Source organism: Anabrus simplex, chromosome 1 (assembly GCF_040414725.1).
Source record: "Anabrus simplex isolate iqAnaSimp1 chromosome 1, ASM4041472v1, whole genome shotgun sequence".
NCBI classification, from domain to species: Eukaryota; Metazoa; Arthropoda; class Insecta; order Orthoptera; family Tettigoniidae; genus Anabrus; species Anabrus simplex.
The window spans coordinates 645433134-645454075 of record NC_090265.1 but is presented as its reverse complement, the minus strand read 5'-3'; the positions used below and the strand labels follow the sequence as shown (position 1 = coordinate 645454075).

General features: G+C 35.7%; 1 protein-coding gene and 1 long non-coding RNA gene across 2 annotated transcripts in view; one reads left to right on the top strand and one right to left on the bottom strand.

Moving 5' to 3' along the window:
• The window catches only part of Nrd1 (Nardilysin), a 197490-nt gene that overhangs the window by 95341 nt on the left and 81207 nt on the right, over positions 1–20942 (bottom strand). Inside the window, exon 15 of the mRNA XM_067135758.2 lies at positions 2001–2134. Coding sequence (XP_066991859.2) covers positions 2001–2134 — 134 coding nt within the window. The remainder of the gene's footprint in view (positions 1–2000; positions 2135–20942) is intronic.
• On the top strand, positions 18718–20152 carry LOC137496947 (uncharacterized). The gene is made up of 3 exons (XR_011017536.1): positions 18718–19052; positions 19375–19533; positions 19821–20152. It is a non-coding gene; the product is annotated as an uncharacterized lncRNA (long non-coding RNA).

Below are 20942 nucleotides of genomic sequence, written 5' to 3'. Positions count from 1 at the left end.
ATGAAGATTGTGTGATTTTGTGATTTTCAACTTTTTTCATGTATGACAGCATTTAAAAATATATATATTATGTGCCTCTACATTACTTTATAATGGGGTTTATTTATGAGCGTGTAAAAACTTAAATTGTAGGGTATGTCAGTGCTTCGAAAACCCGATACTCAAAACGTTAATACGGAAAAATTTTAAATTCTCTCAGCACTGTGCAGACTTTTTAAAATAATGTTATTGGCTTTACGTCCCACTAACTACTTTTTTTAACAGTTTTTGGAGACGTCAAGGTGCCAGATTTTAGTCCCGCAGGAGTTCTTTTACGTGTCAGTAAATCTATTGACACGAGACCAACATATCTGAGCACCTTCAAATACCACCGGACTGAGCCAGGATTGAACCTGCCTTATCTGAGCATCTTCAAATACCACCGGACTGAGCCAGGACTGAACCTTCCAATTTGGGGTAGAAGACCAGCACCTCAACCATCTGAGCCACTCAGCCCAGCAAACCTAAATCATAAATCAAAAAAATATTCGCCTGCTAGTGTTTTGTTACATGGTTCTTCAACGATCATCTCCCTCAAACTGTTCAGCACACGGGGACAGGTTTTATTTTGCTGATAACTAATCATCCGACTTACTGCGATTCTTTGAGGTGAGGATACCACAACCTCCTTGTTCTATACACGAGTAATTTCCTCTCCAAATTTTGCAGCTGGTGGTTGTGTGGGATTGGTCTGGCCAATTCTTTGTAGCACTTCGCACACATGGATACTGACGATATTTGGTGGGTGTAAGTGATTCCCCAACCCATAATTTTTCATAATCTGCATTAGTCACATAATGAGTGTCCAAATGACTTTGGCTTTTGAAATCGAAAATTGCGGTTAAGATTCGTCATGTTGACTTTCATATCACCAATTAACATTATTACCGTCATCTTCACTTTTGTTAGTAGTAGTAATAGTAGTATTTGAGTAGGGATAACATCATCAGGCATAATATCTGCATCATGTGAACTGTCGCTGTCTGCCTCACTGTTTTAATCTTGACTAGAAGAAATATCACTGTCACTTCCTAACAACATAGCCTGAATCACACAATTGTTCCGAATAATATTTTGTAATCTTACACTACAGAAATTTGCAGTATAATATGTAAAAACATGATAAAATCAATACCTCGCTTGCCGGACAACATTTGAGGCACACAGGACATTGCCTGCACATGCAAACCTCACAAAGAAAAAGAAAATAATGATATAATCTCTTTGTCAGAGAGAAAATGGTATTTACTTGTACCTAGAGATACCATTGATCTGCCAACATGCATACATGAGACATCTGTTGCCTTAAACCTGAACAAACCTGATCCTCTACAGGATCAGATCTCATCGGATCATGGCAGTATTATGATTCACAGAGCATCTGCTCACACTGGATCTTGGCAGTCCTTGGGTTAATAAACTTATTAATGTATCAAGTAATCCTTCTGATATGTGTCCTGAATTTGAGACAAAACAGATCAGTTTTTCAACAGTAATCCATAGTCTAATAAATATCTTATAACAAAAGACAGTTGTAATGGGTGGAACCTAACATGGTGGGAAAATATTTAGTTTTCTTCAATTCATCTACAATATAATTCGCCACCCTTTCTGCCAGAAATTATATAAAAATCTTAATATGTTTGAAAAGAAACTGAAGCCATCCTTAGTAGACCAGCAACCAACACCGGGAGAGCTTGCCTACATACCTCACACGCTAATGATCTCCAGAGAAAACCCATTTTCAATTTAAACGTCTTCAATTTCCTGTAAAAATTTCCTTCATCACAATCAATAAATCACGTCAAACCTTGAAAATTACAACGCATTTTAAATTTCAACAGTGGAAGCCTTTACCTAAGTCCCTAAGTAAGACCTATTTGCCCGTAAGACTGATTTTAGTGCAGATGAGGTTGCGGGCACAGCTGGTATAAAATAAAATGTTAAACAACAGAACTTACTTGACTAGTTTGTTTGGCTTCAGGAAACTGTTATAATAGAATTTGGTTTGCTCTTCCTTCATAGCATTAAACAGACCTTCAGTCAAATCTTCATCAAAGGTAGCCATTTTCCTGATGATGGTTTTCAGCAGTAACTATAAACAAACATAGATTCTTTAAGAAATATACCATTTACAAAATTCTTGGCAATGTAACAATTATCTGATTCCAAGCAAGAGACAAATCAATAGTGCAATATAAATTAAAAGGATTTCAGTCTGTCGAACACACAAGTTCAATATAAATATTACACTATAATATACCTGTAACAAACACACAATACTGAACAAGGAAAAAAATACACACTATTAAATAAAGAAGTTTTACAGGTTATGCTATATATAGTATCATATTTATAGTGAACTTGTTTGTTCGACAGACTGAAAAGCTTTTAAGTTACATTTAAGTGAATCGACAATGGAAAGGATGGCATCCTCCTTAACAAATCAATAGTGCTTAATGTTGGCAAGGTTAACCCTGTACCTCCATGAAGGTGATAAATAATTAGGGCCGATTGCAGAAACGGTATTTAGACGATCTCTGCAGTTAAACAATGGCTAAGTATGGCTGCCGCATTGCAGAGACATTATTTATCACTTATACACTGTCTAAAACCGATGTTCAACCGGTCATGTTTAAACACTGCCGAGAGCACTGTTTAACCTCAAATGAGAGGAGTGAATCACAATCGAAGGTTATGTACCATGAAATATGTAATTTGTATTATCATGTTTAGACGATTCCGGGAAGAAAGGTTAGTCCGACGGCCTCTCTGTGGGTCGCCCGCTGCTAAATCGCAGCAATTCGTTTGACATGCACGGGGAGATGGATCTTAAAATAAGGTTTCACTTTGCAAGATTTGTTTCTGGAGACTGACAAAGTGACAGTCCGGTAACTGTCAACTTGAATACAATTCTTGGCAACCGATATATTTTATTATATACATGGGGTAATTTCCATGGAATTATAGGTCACTTCAACTACATACATATCAGAATTACGTGTCCCGATCGTCAGAGGACTGTCACATACATCAACCGGGAGGGATTCACTTATATTTACGGCCAAGTAAACACACATAATAGTGAAAACTAAAAGGTAGGTTGTATGGGGTTTATATATATATATAATCGTATAAGTTTTCGGCAACTATCAGATAGGAAAAGGCAAGTGGTGGTGATTATTGTTTAAAGAGGACTGGGGAAGAATAGCTGTGGCCATAATAACAGCCCTAGTATTTGCCTGGTGTAAAAATAGGGAAACTACGGAAAACAATTTTCACGGCTGCCGATGATGCGTTTCGAACCTACAATCTCCAGAATGCAAGCTACATCTATGTGGCCCGTACAACACACTCGGTTACACATTACTATTGCTTCATCTTCCCTTCGTCGAAGCTACCATATTTATGAGTAGATTACACTCACTGTAAGAACGCTATAATGAAAGCTACACTTCCCCGTACGGTGGAGTGTCTCTTTAGTGTCGATAATATTATGAGATTTAATTTCCACCGAAAGTGATACTCTAATCTGTGGGCAAGTCAGGCTCAGCCATATTTGAGTAATGTGTAGGAAGACAAACAGCTGGCTGGCATTCGGCGCGCGCACCGACGAATTTCATTGGTTGTGACAAGCAAAGAGTTGCATGAAAGATACTTCTGTCCCCATTTTCAAAACAAAATTGAAACTTTAAGTGATGTCTAGTTAAACATCGACTGAACATTGTTTATGCAACGGAAGATTGGGCTTGATTTAGATGTTGTTTAGGTAGACGATGTCTAAGGCTTAAAACTGGTCATCATTTCTGCAATTGGCCCTTAGGGTTTATTGAAGTTGATACCATTTTCTTTTCAGTTTCAACTTGGTTAATATATAACCTTGAAGTTTTCCAGTCTGCCGAAACTAATGCAAGATTAAGGCAGAGCGCACACTGAATCCGTATTTGTTTTGTACAATTATTTATTACCGTAATCGTATGTATGAACGTGCATATTGGTTGTCAGCCCGTCCGATGCGACTGTTCAGTATTCGCTTTTGTCTTCCTCTGTCAACAACACGAATAACCTATCTCTGTAGGTGAATTATCTTCAGAGACTCAGAAGACGGCATCATAGAACTGAGTGGGTTAATGAAATATATCTGAAGAGGGAAGAATTAGGGGAATTTTATCATATCTGGAAAGATAATAACCAAATTCAAACAAAACCACTTTGCATAATCGTTACAAAGCACGCGAATATTACTTGGGCAATGGAGAAAGCAATTACAATACGACAGTAGATAATCTTCTCTGCCCTTTTGATTAAATATGACATAATAAAATTATATATATATGACCTATAAAAACCATGTCATAATGTTCACAACAGCTAGGAATGTGTTGAGTTTAAAATTTGTAGAAAGAGACCAGTATAGCCTATCACAGAAATTCGAGCCCTAGGAATAATGCAGAACCTAACTTGTAAATGTTCGTTTATGTGTATACGTACAGAAATATGCATCACTTCAAGAGTAAGCCTAAATGAAAAATGTAATTACTACTTAGCAGACATATCCATTTCTTCAGATATTTCCTTCTATGAGTTTTGCTGGTGGTCACACAAGTGATATTTACAATCACTTTGATCCCACAAGCCTTTTCGTTCATATATTACACATTATGAACTTTTCAAACATCCATATTGCTTGGAGTTCATACGTAAAGGTCTGGTAAAATCTCAGCAAGTTGGGAACGTGATCGGACATCGTATCTAAACGCGCATATACGCACAACTAACTCCTGTGCAGTGTGCAAGCCTGCATAGCATTACTAAAATATCAGCATTGTTCGTACATATTCGTGCGTGTTCGTACAACATAATTTCGTATACGGATCCAATGTGCGCTCAGCCTAATAAAGACTAGACAATACCTAAAAACAAAAACATTTGATCAATAATAGAACAAATCTGTTTTCCTTTAGTCCAGCTACTTGGCTCAACGGTCAGCATAATGGCCTTCCCTACATTCAACTCCAAGCCAGGTAGGGGATTTTGACTTTGGTTAATTTCTCTAACTCGGGTGCCAGGTGTTTGTGGTCGTCTTAACACACACCTTCATTTACATAAAACACATAACACTATAAACCACCACAGAAACATGCAATAGTGAATACCTTCCTCCACATAGGACAGTGATGGAAAGAATACAAGAAAAAAAGTAAATGGGCTGAATTACTGTTATAGGGTACATATTTTACTCAATTACAATTACAAATTACTTTTTCAACAAGTGATCAGCAAAATTACAAGTAATTTACAGAACGCCAGTCTTAAGGAAATCACTGATCTTTTTTTGCATGTGATCAGAAAAATACAAAAGTTTGCAAAGAAAAGATATTACAGTACTCCATTTTGTGCAAGTGTTTTTTTTTCTTTTTAACACAGAGACATTAACTGGCTCTCATCACTAGGTGGGACAAAACATCATACCTTGGAACTTCTGAAAGAACCTTTTCCCATCATTTTTATTTTAGGTTTTATTTTTATCATTTGAAATAATGTTTACCATTAACTTTGCAAACAAATTAATTGGTTGTTAAAATTATCATCACTAAGCCTCAACGTCTTTGGAGGGGAATAGTATACCTTTGTATTTACTGAAAAAAATGCCCTATTTTGGCACTTTTTATTGGACATTATAAATTATCCAGCTAACTCATTCCTGTTGCCAGTATTTCGGCCCAGTATGCCAATTTGGGTTCATCAATTGGTAACTAGCATGTAACTAGCACACCTACCAAGATGCATGGCTAGTGCATACCATGGAGACCACTGCAGAGGTACTTAAGAGTCATTTAGAAACATTTATGTTTAAATCCTTAAATTCTTGGAATTTGGAACTGATTATAATGAAGTCTTCACTTCTCTCCACTCCAGCACACTGGCCATTTCCAAAGGTTTTAGGGTTCATATTATTTCAAAATTCTTGAATGGACTGGGGGTTTATAGGAAGACCGAAACAGCCATTTTACTCTCCTACAAAATATTCATAACCAACCTTAATGGAAATTTAGGAACCTTACTGGCAATCTATTTCTTAAACTTTGTTATCATGCACACTTTTATGATAGGAGGATTAATAAGGGAGATAATGTTAACAGATTTGTTTTATTTTTATTTTTTTATTTTTTTAAGAATTTGCTTTATGTTGCACCGACACAGACAGGTCTTATGGCGACGATGGGATAGGAAAGAGCTAGGAGTGGGAAGGAAGCGGCTATGACCTTAATTTAACCAAACTTCAAATTTCAAATCCATCTATCCAAAGGTAGGTTTCAGAGTCCATACCACTTCAAAATCTCTGAATGGACTAGGGGTTTATAGGAAGACCAAAACAGTGATTCTATTATCCCACAAAATATCCGTGACCTACCTTAATGGAAATCTACTTCTATAACTTTTTTTTTTTTGTCATGTTGCCATTGATGCTTTCACGGCCCGTACTTATAGACATGATACTTTATAGGCTTTTGGGCTTATGCCGTGTCAATAAAATAAGGTGAAATTCTTTATGTTTCACGTCATCAGAAGAAAATCTTGACTGTCCACGAGATAGGCTTCTTAAACAATGATTTACTGAACTTTAGACGTTATAATAGAAGTGGAAATGGTACGTTCATTCGTTACCAGATGGCTCCCCGGACGTGGCACAGCACTAGCGTTCAAAGCGGAAGCTGACCAAACCATCAGAATCAGTCTAAGTGGGCCACATACCATGTGTACGTACATATGACAATGACAGGTGTATGACATCGATACAAGCCTCGAATGAAACATGTGGCGATGAGGAACGTACGAATTTTGAAAACACCGTGACGAAATAACCATAGTGAAGGGTCATGTATACTTTTTCAATAGGAAGATTGATAAGGGGATATTATTAATGGAATGTTTTAAAGTCTAAGTCCCAGTGGACACAGCCCAGCAGCGGATGCGCATAGAGCCGATTTCTTATAACTCGAAAATGAATGGACATATTTCAACTAAAATTCATATTTAGAATCCACATCTCCGAAGGTATTTTTTAGGTTTTATACAACTTACAAATCACTGGCTGGATGCAGGGTTTATAGGAAGACCAAAACAGTGAATTTACACTCCCACAAAATATCGAAGACATACTTTAATGGAAATCTACCAGCATCAATGGAAATCTATTTCTAAAACTTTTTTTTTCATGAACAGTTTTTCAATAGGTGTGGGACTAATAAGGGAGATATTATTAAGAGGAATATTTTACAGTCCAAGTCCTATCAGACATAGCCCAACAGCGGGTGCACATAGTGCTTATTTTTAATAACTAAAAAACTAGGCTAAAAATGGAGATATTATTAACCAAATATAGTTTATAGTCTGTAAGTCCTAGAGGACACAGCACAATTATCCAAGACCCACCTTAATGGAAATCTATATATTAAAAAATGTTATGAAAACTAAAGTCATTCTATCCAGTCGATTTCCTTCCATTTTTTCTTTTTTTAACTGAAAGGTATTCATGCACAGATTTGTCATCAAGTACTATAAATCACTTAACTTCTGCCTTCCTCAATTTTTTTTATTTTTTTTTATTTTTGTCCCTTTGAAGCAATCATATCTTTGATTTTAATAGAGGTACAGAGTTCATTGTGACCTAAGAACACTCAGTGGATCAAGCTTTTTTATTTCAGCTCTTAACTATTCAAATGGGTTGATTCTGAGGAAAGTTATATATTCAATTTGATGTCTCATTTCTTCAACATTTTTTCTCACTGAAGCAATCATACCTTTCGTTCTAATTGAGGTTTGCAGTTTGTTTTGGTATAAAACACTCAGTGGATCAAGCGGTTTCTTTTGAAGTATTAACTACTTAAATTGGTAGATTCTGAGAAAAGTTATGAGTACCTTTGTCTCCATGATGAAGATCTTCGAAGGACTTTTTAACAGTTCGGCACGCAGTGTTGTTCTGAGGAACGTTTACTCAGCCGCCTTGGGAAGGACTCCCACCATTGCATATTCAAAGAGCAAAAAGCTCAGCGCGTAGTGTCAACTGCCTTGAGAAGGAACTCCCGCCATTGCATATTCAAACAGCAAACAGCTCGACAATGATGCATCTACAAGTGACTGCAAGGCATACTTTATGGATGGACCAGGCGGTACTGGAAAGAATTTTGTGTATCGGTGTTTAATCCAGAGTTGCATTAATTTAGGAATACAAGTCATTTCTGTAGTGTGAACTGGAATTGCTGCTATGCTGCTTGCTCATGGTCGTTCAGTTCACAGCCGATTGAAATTACCTCTAAATTTACATGAACATTCTGTATCAGGTTTGAATGTGAACAGCAAAGAGGCTAATATTATTCGTTCTGCAAAGCTCATCATTTGGGATGAAGCACCCATGGCAAACAAACTTTCTTTAATGTGTATAAACCAGTTACTGAAAGATATCATGGGTAATGAGGTACCCTTCAGTGGAAAAATTATCATACTAGGAGGAGATTTCCAACAAGTTTTACATGTTGTTCCTCATGCATCAAGAGCTGCTATAGTACAAAATTCAATTAGGTTTTCACCTCTGTGGCCACTTTTCAAAATTTTTAAACTTCACAAGAATATGCGAGCTAAGGCGGATGAACGTGAATTTGCAGGCTTCCTCTTGAAAATCTTCTAATGAAGAGAACTTTATCGACTTGCCTTCTTCGATAATTTCATATACAGATATTGTCATTGAAATTTATGGCAAAACTGTATTTTCATCCTCTCATGGCACCTTCAATCTCTCCATGACTGCAATTCTTGCACCGAAAAATGAACATTGCCATGAAATTAATAGGGTAGTTTCAGATCTACTTCCAGGAACTTCAAGATCTTACACGAGTGTGAATACATTGGTAACTGAAGAAGAAAGTGAACTTTTGCAGTTTTCCATTGAATTTTTGAACAGCCTTGAGATGAGTGGTCTACCGCCCCATGTGCTGACTTTGAATGAAGGTGCTACTGAAATGCTCCTTAGGAATTTCAATGCAACTAAGGGATTACTGAACGGGATGAGGCTAATAGTTAGAAAAATGTATGACAATATCATAGATTTAGAAGTTCTAACTGGTGTAAACAGTGGGGAGTGAATAGTACTACCTCGCATAGATTTGTCACCATCTGACACTAGAATGCCCTTCTCTTTTAGATGATGCAATTTCCTATTACATTAGTGTTTTGTATTACGATCAACAAAGTGCAGGGTCAAACGCTTCATCGAGTTGGAATCTATTTGCCTGATCCTGTTTTTATCCACGGACAATCGTATGTTGCTTTATCTCGAGCGAAAACATTTAAAGATGTAAAAGTAGAAATTAAACCTAAGGGTCGACGAACAGCGAACATTGTCTGGAAGGACGTGTTGTGACATAAATGTTATAAACTATTACATAATGTTGTTATTTTTTAATTCTAATAATTCAAAATAATGCTGCAGAGCAGCACGGGTGCCCTAGTCTATTTCTGAAACTTTTTTCTCATGTATACTTTCTCAATATGCCGAATAATAAGGGAGATATTATTAGTGAAATGTTTTACAGTCTTTAGTTGCAGAGGATGCAACCCAGCAGTAGGTGTGTGTATAGTACTGAGCATTTTTCCTTAGTTCTTTGGTTAAGCACTTTATTCACTGGACTGTTTGGAATTCTGGAGTTTTAATCTGGATGGCTACACTAGCCATTGTCAGTATGGTAATTCCATGTGGTTCCTTCCATATTTCAGGGAAAATGCTTAGACAGTACCTCATTTCGAGCACCAATGCACCTATCCTACCCCTACAATAAGTAATAACAGAAGCACACAACAATAACAAAGGCCACCTACCAGCTTCCGTTTGCAACTCCCTGTCAGTCTGTGCTTCATGATGACTATCAACACGTTACAGGGTCAGACTCTGAGAGTTGTACGACATAACCTCAGGTCAAGCTGCTTCTCACCTGGCTCACTGTACATTGCATACTCCAGTAGCAATATATCACTCTTTGTTTGTACCCACGGTAACAGAATGATGAATGCGGTGTATAAAGAAGCATTAGATTAACAGACTAATAAAAAGTCCTTATACAGATGTTTAACACTTGTATAGTTATACAGTGAATAAACCCCGTATAAGCGTTGTAAATTTTTCTTACTAATAAACGTGGTATATGCACTGTATTACTATACAGCACATATACATTCGTTCCAAGTCGTAGGAATCTCTTCCTGCAGTTCACTGACGTATTTGGCATGTTCACCGCCTTTATGATCGCTTCTGCTGGTTATCTTCGAGCAAAACTTTCCAGAAAGTCGCGCAGTAGCACGGCATATCGAAAAGGCAGTGGCAACACAAAATGAGACAGCTGGAAATTGGCTCATACTGATATCAATATTTCAGTCAATCAATCACTACTGATCTGCATTTAGGGCAGTTGCCCAGGTGGCAGATTCCCTATCTGTTGTTTTTCTAGCCTTTTCTTAAATGATCGCAAAGAAACTGGAAATTTATTGAACATCTCCCTTGGTAAGTTATTTCAATCCCTAACTCCCCTACCTATGAATGAATATTTGCCCCAATTTGTCCTCTTGAATTCCAGCTTGCTTGTGTAATGAAAGCCACAAAAGAAATGGAAAAGCTTAAGAAAAGATCAAGAGCTCCTAACTGGGGTAGTACGGAAAACGTAAGCAATTGTAATTGAATCGGCGAGTTGAAAAGGGTACAATTCCAAAATCATTACTTTTTGGGAGAAAGGAAAACCTGTTTTGTAGCTAAAAGAAAGGTTTGATCAAAAACGTTTCTATTAGGCATTTATACATCATATTTATGCGTATTCTGCAGTCGCTTAAGTGCGGCCAGTATCCAGTATTCGGGAGACAGGAGGTTCGAACCCCACTGTCGGCAGCCCTGAAAATGGTTTTCCGTGGTTTCCCATTTTCACACCAGGCAAATGCTGGGGCTGTACCTTAATTAAGGCCACGGCCGCTTCCTTCCCACTCCTAGCCCTTTCCTATCCCATCGTCGCCATAAGACCTATCTGTGTCGGTGCGACGTAAAGCAACTAGCAGAAAAAAATAAAGAAAAAAAAATTTATGCGTATTCAACTACAAAGTATGGAAATCATATTACATACGGTCTTCAAGTTATACCATTTTTTATGTCGAAGAATATGTCCCTTTTTATACTCAGATTTGAGAAAGATATTTGTAGAGGCAGATAATGTATAATAAACTCGCAATTTCAAAAGTCTATTAAGCAGTAAGACATTATTACGCAAAAATACGCCCAACCATAATTTCTTTTATAGTTATTCGTTGTCATTCCGTCTCTTTAAAGTGTTTTACTTTATGAAGATGTCTAGCCTCCATAACCTCTACATGGTGTATGTCTTCTATTGTATGTTTAAAATATCGTGAAGATCATCATATTAAATGGATAAGTCGAATATTTCACCACGAATATATCACTGCAGACAGTAAATAGGCCTACCACGAAAATAAACTGCTCACTCGTTTCTTTTCCGCTACTCGCTGCTATACAAGGGTCCTGGTCTGTATAAGCAATCCAATGAATAACTATAACAGATGTATACACAGGAAGTTTATACACGGTTTATTAGTAACGAATTTCACATAAACGGTATATAAACCTTGTATAAAAATTATACACCGTTTATTAGTAAGACGGTAAATATTTAAATAGAACTGGCCTCACATACAAGCGCCTAAACTTCAGCATGTCGGCAATAAGAAGTTGCATTTTCTTTGTGTGTTATATAAGTTATAAATTTCATTTTGGTTTCGTATTGAAGTGCAATTATAAGAAATAAATTGACAATACAATATATATGAAGTAAGTGATATTACATCAGTCTTGAGACTAGTTTTAGTTACCTAGTGGTCATCTTCAGCCAAATAAAATTTAATAGGTTATGTGATAACTAAAACATATGTATAACAGATAAAGACAATGTCGCAGGAATAATTATAACATTAAATTACATATAATAACAAAATTTATGGTTATGATCATCTTGTCATGATATGATGTCTTTAATTTAAGTTCACTTAGGACCACATATAATGTCTGATGTGGAACAAGCACCGACTTGCTGGAGGAAGCAGGCCGGCCATGTAACAAAGGAGTGGGTAGGGAACAAGCACTGACTTATAGGAAGCTCCTTTGTTACATGGCCAGCCTGTTCCTCTAGCAAATCAGTGCTTGCTCCACATCAGACATGAGAGATTTACAGTACTTCTTTGCCTGAGGTCCTAAATAAACTTAAAGACATCAAATCATGACAAGAAGATCATAACCATAAATTTAGTTATTATATGTAATTTAATGTTTTATTCCTGCAACATTGTCTTTGTCCGTTATACATATGTTTTAGTTATCACATAATCTGTTTAGTTTTATTTGGCTGAAGATGGCTACTAGGTGGCTGAAACTAGTATCAAAACTAATGTAATAATCACTTACTTGATATATTGTATTGAAGTGTGTATTTATATCTTATGTTACATTGTTTCTAGCAGAGAAGTGCAAAGAATAATGAGTGGAGACCATGTTGCCTTTAGCCTTTACAGTAGGCAACACAAACTGACATTTTATTTTATTTTTATTTTTATTTTTTTTTCAGATATTGTGCTTTGTATTTTTTTTTTTTTTTTTTTACAAGTTGTTTTACGTCACACCGACATAGATAGGTCTTCTGGCGATGATAGGATAGGAAAGGGCCAGGAGTGGGAAGGAAGCGGCCGTGGCCTTAATTAAGGTACAGGCTCAGCATTTGCCTGGTGTGAAAATGGGAAACCACGGAAAACCATCTTCAGGGCTGCCGACAGTGGGGTTCGAACCCACTACCTCCCGAATACTGGTTACTGTAAAATATATAGGAAAATATTTAAAATTTATTTCCACCTATTCATTACAATATAAGATGTTGACATTTAAGTCAAAACATTTTTCAAATGTGAGACATGTTTCGCCTCTTACTGAGAGGCATCTTCAGTCACTAATCAAAACCTTATTACTTTTGTCAGACAACATTTCAAACATTCTACAGCTATTATAAAAATGTTCATAAAACAACTAAGAATCTAATATAATGATGAACAATGTGTAGTACACTTGATGAATAGGACGACATTAGATGGTACAGTAGTACAGATGATGGCTTGAAGCCTTAGTCAATATTAGGTTTTAAATACATAGTGGAAAGCATATAAAATCATTTCAATGAAGATATACAGTACATTTAAATGATATTAAAATAGTAGGTTCTTAGATGGTACACTTAAAAATGGAGGTATCATAAGTGACAGTTCATGGCTTAAACCCGTAGTCAGAGTTTGAAGTATAGGTAAAATAACATGTTAATATACACATATGAAAAAGATTACATTAATGAATATAAAATGTAAAATATAAAGGAAAAACATTCCAAATGTTGGGCAATCGTTATTGACGCCAGCGAATATTTGCCTGTAATGTTTAATGGTCAACAGTTCATAAGTTATTTATAGATGGGTTCAGCGAGATTGTGCTGACAAGTAGTTTATAGTTGGTTTGAATTTATTTTGATTCATCTGAGTAAGTTTGTAGAGATGATGATGAGCTGTTATTCTCTACGTTGGTAAGATTTTAACACGAAGGTTGAATGGCTGTTTTTTTCTTAACAGATTGACAATATATTTTCAAAATATTGATATTGGAATTTTTTTATATTATTGACAAATGTTGTGGGAGTTTAATGGGGCTGTTGAAATAATGTTGTTGATTGGTTGGTTCTGAAATGAAGAGAAAAACTGTATTAATATGATGAGAATGAAAGAAAAAACTTGCGAAGGTTTTGTTAAAGTGTTGATGAAGAGAGGATGTTGGTGCTTACCTATGGCGTTGCTGGCCCGTTTGACTTGTTGCGTGAATCGTTGTCAAGATACTAGTGTTCACTAACGTTTTTACTCCTTGTGTTGTACGCGTGTCGTCTGTGCGGAGGGGTATGGGTTGGAGGGGGCGGGGCTGTAGGCTTGTGATTGGCGCACGGAAGAGAGTTGTGTATAGTGGGGGAAGCAGAGGGGCGTGAAGCATTTATTGGCTTAAGATTGGCCTGTGGAGGTGAGTTACGTAAGTTGGGAGGGGAAGGGGGGTGTGATATGTTTGTTGACGTGGAAGGAGTGTTTATTGATACTGTATTGAAAATATTGAAGACATTTTTGTCCTGAAGGTTTACTTTATTAAACAATGCCACCATTTGATCATATAAAGGGCTTCTATTGTCCATTGGGTCATTTAAATTCTTGTTAGCATTGAATTCTTGGTCTAAAAATATATATAAATTCTCAAATTCGGTCATGAGTCTACCTTTTTTTAAATCTTTTTTAAAATTTGAAGGTCCTGTTCAATTGTGGTAAAATTGTGCCCAGTTTCTTTCATGTGATTGCTCATTGCTGAGTGTTTATTATGTTTCTGAGCATTGAAATGCTCGGAGTACCTGGTTATGAAGCTTCTTCCTGTTTGTCCGATGTATGAGCTGAGGCACTCATTACATTTTAATCTATAGATACCGGAGCCTGAGTATTTATTATTTTCAGAATTTATTGTATTGTGGTTGAAGAACATTTTTTGGTTTGAGTTTTGAAAGCTATTTTGATCTCTTGAATTTTTAAGGTATTGGTTATTTGATGTATGATTGGGTTGGTGTACGTAAAGGTTGCGTACTTTGATTTTTCATTTTTTATTGGGGAGAGGTTTGTGGATAGTTTCAATTTAACCTTATTAATTAATTTGTCTATGATGGAGGGGTTATATTCATTGAAAGAGGCTATTTCCTTTATTGTATTTATTTCTTTTTTTAAATTGATGGTTGAAAGGGGAATTTTTAGAGCTCTGTACACCATACTGTAAAAAGATGACTGTTTGTGTGATTGTGCATGTAGGGAACTTTGTTTAATAGTTGTAGGTGTGAATGAGGGCTTTCTGTAAATTTGAAAATCAAACTTATTGAAAGTTCTTGTTATTGTGATGTCGAGAAAATTAATAGAGTTGTGGTCCTCATCCTCTTTAGTGAATTTGATGTTGTTATCTAGATTATTTAAATATGTTAATATATTTTCACTGTTGTTGAGATTTTTGTCAATTATTACTAGCGTGTCGTCGACATAGCGTAGCCATAGATTTAATCCATTGATGTTTTTTATTATTTTGTTGTTTTCGAGGTTATCCATATAAATTTCAGCAAGGATTCCGGATAAAGGGTCTCCCATGGCCAGGCCTCCTTGTTTGTATATTTTATCGTTGAAAGTGAAATAGTTGTTTTGTAAGATAAAGTTTAGTACTTTTAAGAGTTCTTCTATTTCTATTTTGCTTAAACTGCTGTGTTTGGAAAGATTGTTTTTTATTATTTCTATAGTTTTTTAGCGGGAATGTTTGAATACATGTTAGTGACGTCGAAAGAGCACATTATGTGATTAGTTTTTAAGTTGAATTCTTTAAGGGTTTCACATAATTCTATTGAATTTTTAGGGTGTTTGTTATGGAATTTAAAATGTTTTTTGAGAAATTTTTGGAGGAATTGTGAAGTTTTATTTGTCGGGCTATTTTGGCTGTTTATGATCGGTCGCATGGGAACGTCCTTTTTATGTACTTTCGGTAATGATCTGACGGTGGGTAGTTTAGGGTTCATATTAATGAGACTTTGGTATTCATGTTCATTAAAAAAAAATGGAGAGTTTTTTAAAAGTGTTTTTAGGTTACGTTGAGTTTTTGTAGTGGGATCCTTTGGGATTATTGTGTAAGTTTCATTAGAGAAGAACTCCTCTGTTTTACGGATGTAATCCTGTTTCTTCATTAAGACTATAGTATTGCCTTTGTCGGCTTTAGTTACTATGATGTTATTAGTGTCAACTTTTTTCCTTAGTTCTAGGATCTGTTTTTGTGAGGTAGAGTTATTTTTGTTAGAAATTTCTTTTACAAGAGCAGGCAATTTCTTTTAATTTCGTATTTTACATCATTCTGTTCGTCTGTTGGAATTTGTTTATTTATGTTTGCTTCAGCTTCATTCAGCTTCAGCTCAGATCATTACCAAAAGTACATAAAAAGGACGTTCCCATTCGACCGATCATAAACAGCCAAAATAGCCCGGCATATAAAACTTCACAATTCCTCCAAAAATTTCTCAAAAAACATTTTAAATTCCATAAAAAAACACCCTAAAAATTCAATAGAATTATGTGAAACCCTTAAAAAATTCAACTTAAAACCTAATCACATAATGTGCTCTTTCGACGTCACTAACATGTATTCAAACATTCCCGCTAAAAAACTATAGAAATAATAAAAAACAATCTTTCCAAACACAGCAGTTTAAGCAAAATAGAAATAGAAGAACTCTTAAAAGTACTAAACTTTATCTTACAAAACAACTATTTCACTTTCAACGATAAAATATACAAACAAGAAGGCCTGGCCATGGAAGACCCTTTATCCGGAATCCTTGCTGAAATTTATATGGATAACCTCGAAAACAACAAAATAATAAAAAACATCAATGGATTAAATCTATGGCTACGCTATGTCGACGACACGCTAGTAATAATTGACAAAAATTTCAACAACAGTGAAAATATATTAACATATTTAAATAATCTAGATAACAATATCAAATTCACTAAAGAGGATGAGGACCACAACTCTATTAATTTTCTCGACATCACAATAACAAGAACTTTCAATAAGTTTGATTTTCAAATTTACAGAAAGCCCTCATTCACACCTACAACTATTAAACAAAGTTCCCTACATGCACAATCACACAAACAGTCATCTTTTTACAGTATGGTGTACAGAGCTCTAAAAGTTCCCCTTTCAACCATCAATTTAAAAAAAGAAATAAATACAATAAAGGAAATAGCCTCTTTCAATGAATATAACCCCTCCATCATAGACAAATTAATTAATAAGGTTAAATTGAAACTATCCACAAACCTCTCCCCAATAAAAAATGAAAAATCAAAGTACGCAACCTTTACGTACACCAACCCAATCATACATCAAATAACCAATACCTTAAAAAATCAAGAGATCAAAATAGCTTTCAAAACTCAAACCAAAAAATGTTCTTCAACCACAATACAATAAATTCTGAAAATAATAAATACTCAGGCTCCGGTATCTATAGATTAAAATGTAATGAGTGCCTCAGCTCATACATCAGACAAACAGGAAGAAGCTTCATAACCAGGTACTCCGAGCATTTCAATGCTCAGAAACATAATAAACACTCAGCAATGAGCAATCACATGAAAGAAACTGGGCACAATTTTACCACAATTGAACAGAACCTTCAAATTTTAAAAAGATTTAAATAAGGTAGACTCATGACCGAATTTGAGAATTTATATATATTTTTAGACCAAGAATTCAATGCTAACAAGAATTTAAATGACCCAATGGACAATAGAAGCCCTTTATATGATCAAATGGTGGCATTGTTTAATAAAGTAAACCTTCAGGACAAAAATGTCTTCAATATTTTCAATACAGCATCAATAAACACTCCTTCCACGTCAACAAACATATCACACCCCCCTTCCCCTCCCAACTTACGTAACTCACCTCCACAGGCCAATCTTAAGCCAATAAATGCTTCACGCCCCTCTGCTTCCCCCACTATACACAACTCTCTTCCGTGCGCCAATCACAAGCCTACAGCCCCGCCCCCTCCAACCCATACCCCTCCGCACAGACGACACGCGTGCAACACAAGGAGTAAAAACGTTAGTGACCACTAGTATCTTGACAACGATTCACGCAACAAGTCAAACGGGCCAGCAACGCCATAGGTAAGCACCAACATCCTCTCTTCATCAACACTTTAACAAAACCTTCGCAAGTTTTTTCTTTCATTCTCATCATATTAATACAGTTTTTCTCTTCATTTCAGAACCAACCAATCAACAACATTATTTCAACAGCCCCATTAAACTCCCACAACATTTGTCAATAATATAAAAAAATTCCAATATCAATATTTTGAAAATATATTGTCAATCTATTAAGAAAACAACAGCCATTCAACCTTCGTGTTAAAATCTTACCAACGTAGAGAATAACAGCTCATCATCATCTCTACAAACTTACTCAGATGAATCAAAATAAATTCAAACCAACTATAAACTACTTGTCAGCACAATCTTGCTGAACCCATCTATAAATAACTTATGAACGGTTGACCATTAAACATTACGGGCAAATATACGCTGGCGTCAATAACAATTGCCCAACATTTGGAATGTTTTTCCTTTACATTTTACATTTTCTATTCATTAATGTAATCTTTTTCATATGTGTATATTAACATGTTATTTTACCTATACTTCAAACTCTGACTACGGGTTTAAGCCATGAACTGTCACTTATGATACCTCCATTTTTAAGTGTACCATCTAAGAACCTACTATTTTAATATAATTTAAATGTACTGTATATCTTCACTGAAATGATTTTATATGCTTTCCACTATGTATTTAAAACCTAATATTGACTAAGGCTTCAAGCCATCATCCGTACTACTGTACCATCCAATGTCGTCCTATTCATCAATTATACTACACATTGTTCATCATTATATTAGATTCTTAGGGGGCTGTCACACAGGCTCGATCGAACGACTGCGATCAACCGACTAAGAAAACAAACCTACAGAGGGCAGTGGCACCAGTCACACAGCATCGATCGTCAGCGATCAACTACGAGCGATGAAGATCGACTGGTTTGTGAAAACAAACGTGTCCGTTTTTCAGTCGCAGTCGTTCGATGATGGCGGACGCAACATAGTCATCTGTTGATGAAATCGAAACATTAATTTGCTTAGTGTATGAAAACAAAGTGGTGTATAATCCTAGACTCCCTGGATATAGTAATAGGGAGACCGTGAATTTTGTATGGCATTCTATAGCGTCGAGAACTGGGACAAAAACTGGTAAGTAATTATTATATTTTTACGATTATCTTATGAATTGTGTTATCTTAGATTATTTATTGATAAAATATATTATACGGAATAGATTGGTAAAAAAAGTTATACTAGGAGAACTAGTAATTATCATTCTTGTAACTTAATTGAAGAAATGTTTGGAAAACATAAGCAGTGCTTTCCTAACCTCCATCTCGTACCGGTACCTAATGAAATGAATAGGCCTACCATTGTTCGCTTTAATGACAAATAAGTGTAGGCCTATGCCATAAGTAGGCCTACTACATGTATATTTTCTTTGTCACAATATTCTGATTCATTGTTTCAGGAAAAAGTTGTGCCAAAACAAGGCAAATTCTGAAGGCTGGATATCGAACTTGGAGAGATAACATCCTCCCTCTCCTCCCAGGTTCTGCTGTACAGAAAACATAAAATGGGTCTACTTCAATGCTCTCAACTTTCTGCAACTCTTCATTGCTGGAAAAAGGTACAATTCTGTAATATTTATTTTTAAAAGTAGGCCTACACTACAGACCAGTGTTATAGTTGTGAAAGAGTGAGGGGAAGATTCAGTCTGTAGGCCATAAGTTCCACCCATCTGTTCATTAATTTATCAGATATAACTGAAAGTAATATAATATAATCCAACCTAACAATCATCTTACTAAAATAATTATTGAAAGTAACAATTTCTTAAGCAGAAGGCTTGTGTCCAGACTAAAATATAGCTCCAATTTAGAAGAATTGCATTAATATGTTGTTCATTTTTTTCAGTTCTGTAACAAACACATCTATGGAAGTGGCACCTGATGTGTGAGAGCCTTTTCACCAAGCTGAAATAGAGGAGGAGGAAGCAGAAATAATTTGTGTTGGAGGGGTCTAACTCCTGCAGTTCAGAAATTACTGAAGGGACTTCAACTTCCAGTCCAGTGGCTTCTGCTTCTACAAACAGCTCTGCAAGCAGTTAAAAATAAAAGAAACAGAAATGTGAAAGTGACAGTGATGTGTTAAGTGAATATTTAGAAAAGATACTGAAAACTGAAAAGGAAATGTAATCAGTGTTATTTTTAGTGTCTTTGTGATGACATGGAAAGAATGAGTGTACTAGGTCGAAGGGTTTTCAAAGTTAAAATTCAGGAACTGTTGTATACAGTGTTAGATCAAGAAAGAATCAAATAAAATTTATGTTCTTGAGAAATGTTCTACTTTTTTAATTAAATCAGTTTTTGTTATACTTATCTATCAATATTTATTTGAATCCTCAGTGAGTTATGTGTATTAGCACCTGATGGGAAAGAACCTTAACTCCAATTTTTTTAAATTATTAGCATTATTACAACATCTTAATTTGTATATTTTATGTGGTAGAACACGTATGGTTTACAAGGAAAGGAGTATTTTGAAATACATGTAGTAGGTCCCTTCTGTGTGTATGTAGTAAGCAGTTGTACAGCACAGGTGGTCTGAAACCAGACCGGCGTATTGATAGTTCTGTCCAAGAGCTGACTTCCTTCTTTTGGTACCTATACTGTTGATCACAACTGCAAACTCATTGCATTAGGTATGTACAGCACAGGTGGTCTGAAACCAGACCAGTGTAAAGACATGAGTAGTTTTGTCCAGGAGCTAACTGTCTTCTTACAGAATACTGTTGAACACAACTGCAAGCTCATTGCATTGGGTTTACTGCATCTATATTCAATGTTGCCTACTAGACTGCCATCCTGGAAGAATACACATCCTAAATACCTATTTGAAATTATCTACCTGTTCCAATTTTGTATTCTCAACCTGACATTCAGTTCTACTACTCTTCCCTACTGCCATCACTTTAGAATTGAAACGACTAATTTTCATGTCATATTCATTGCATCCTTTTTGAAGTTGCAAGATATT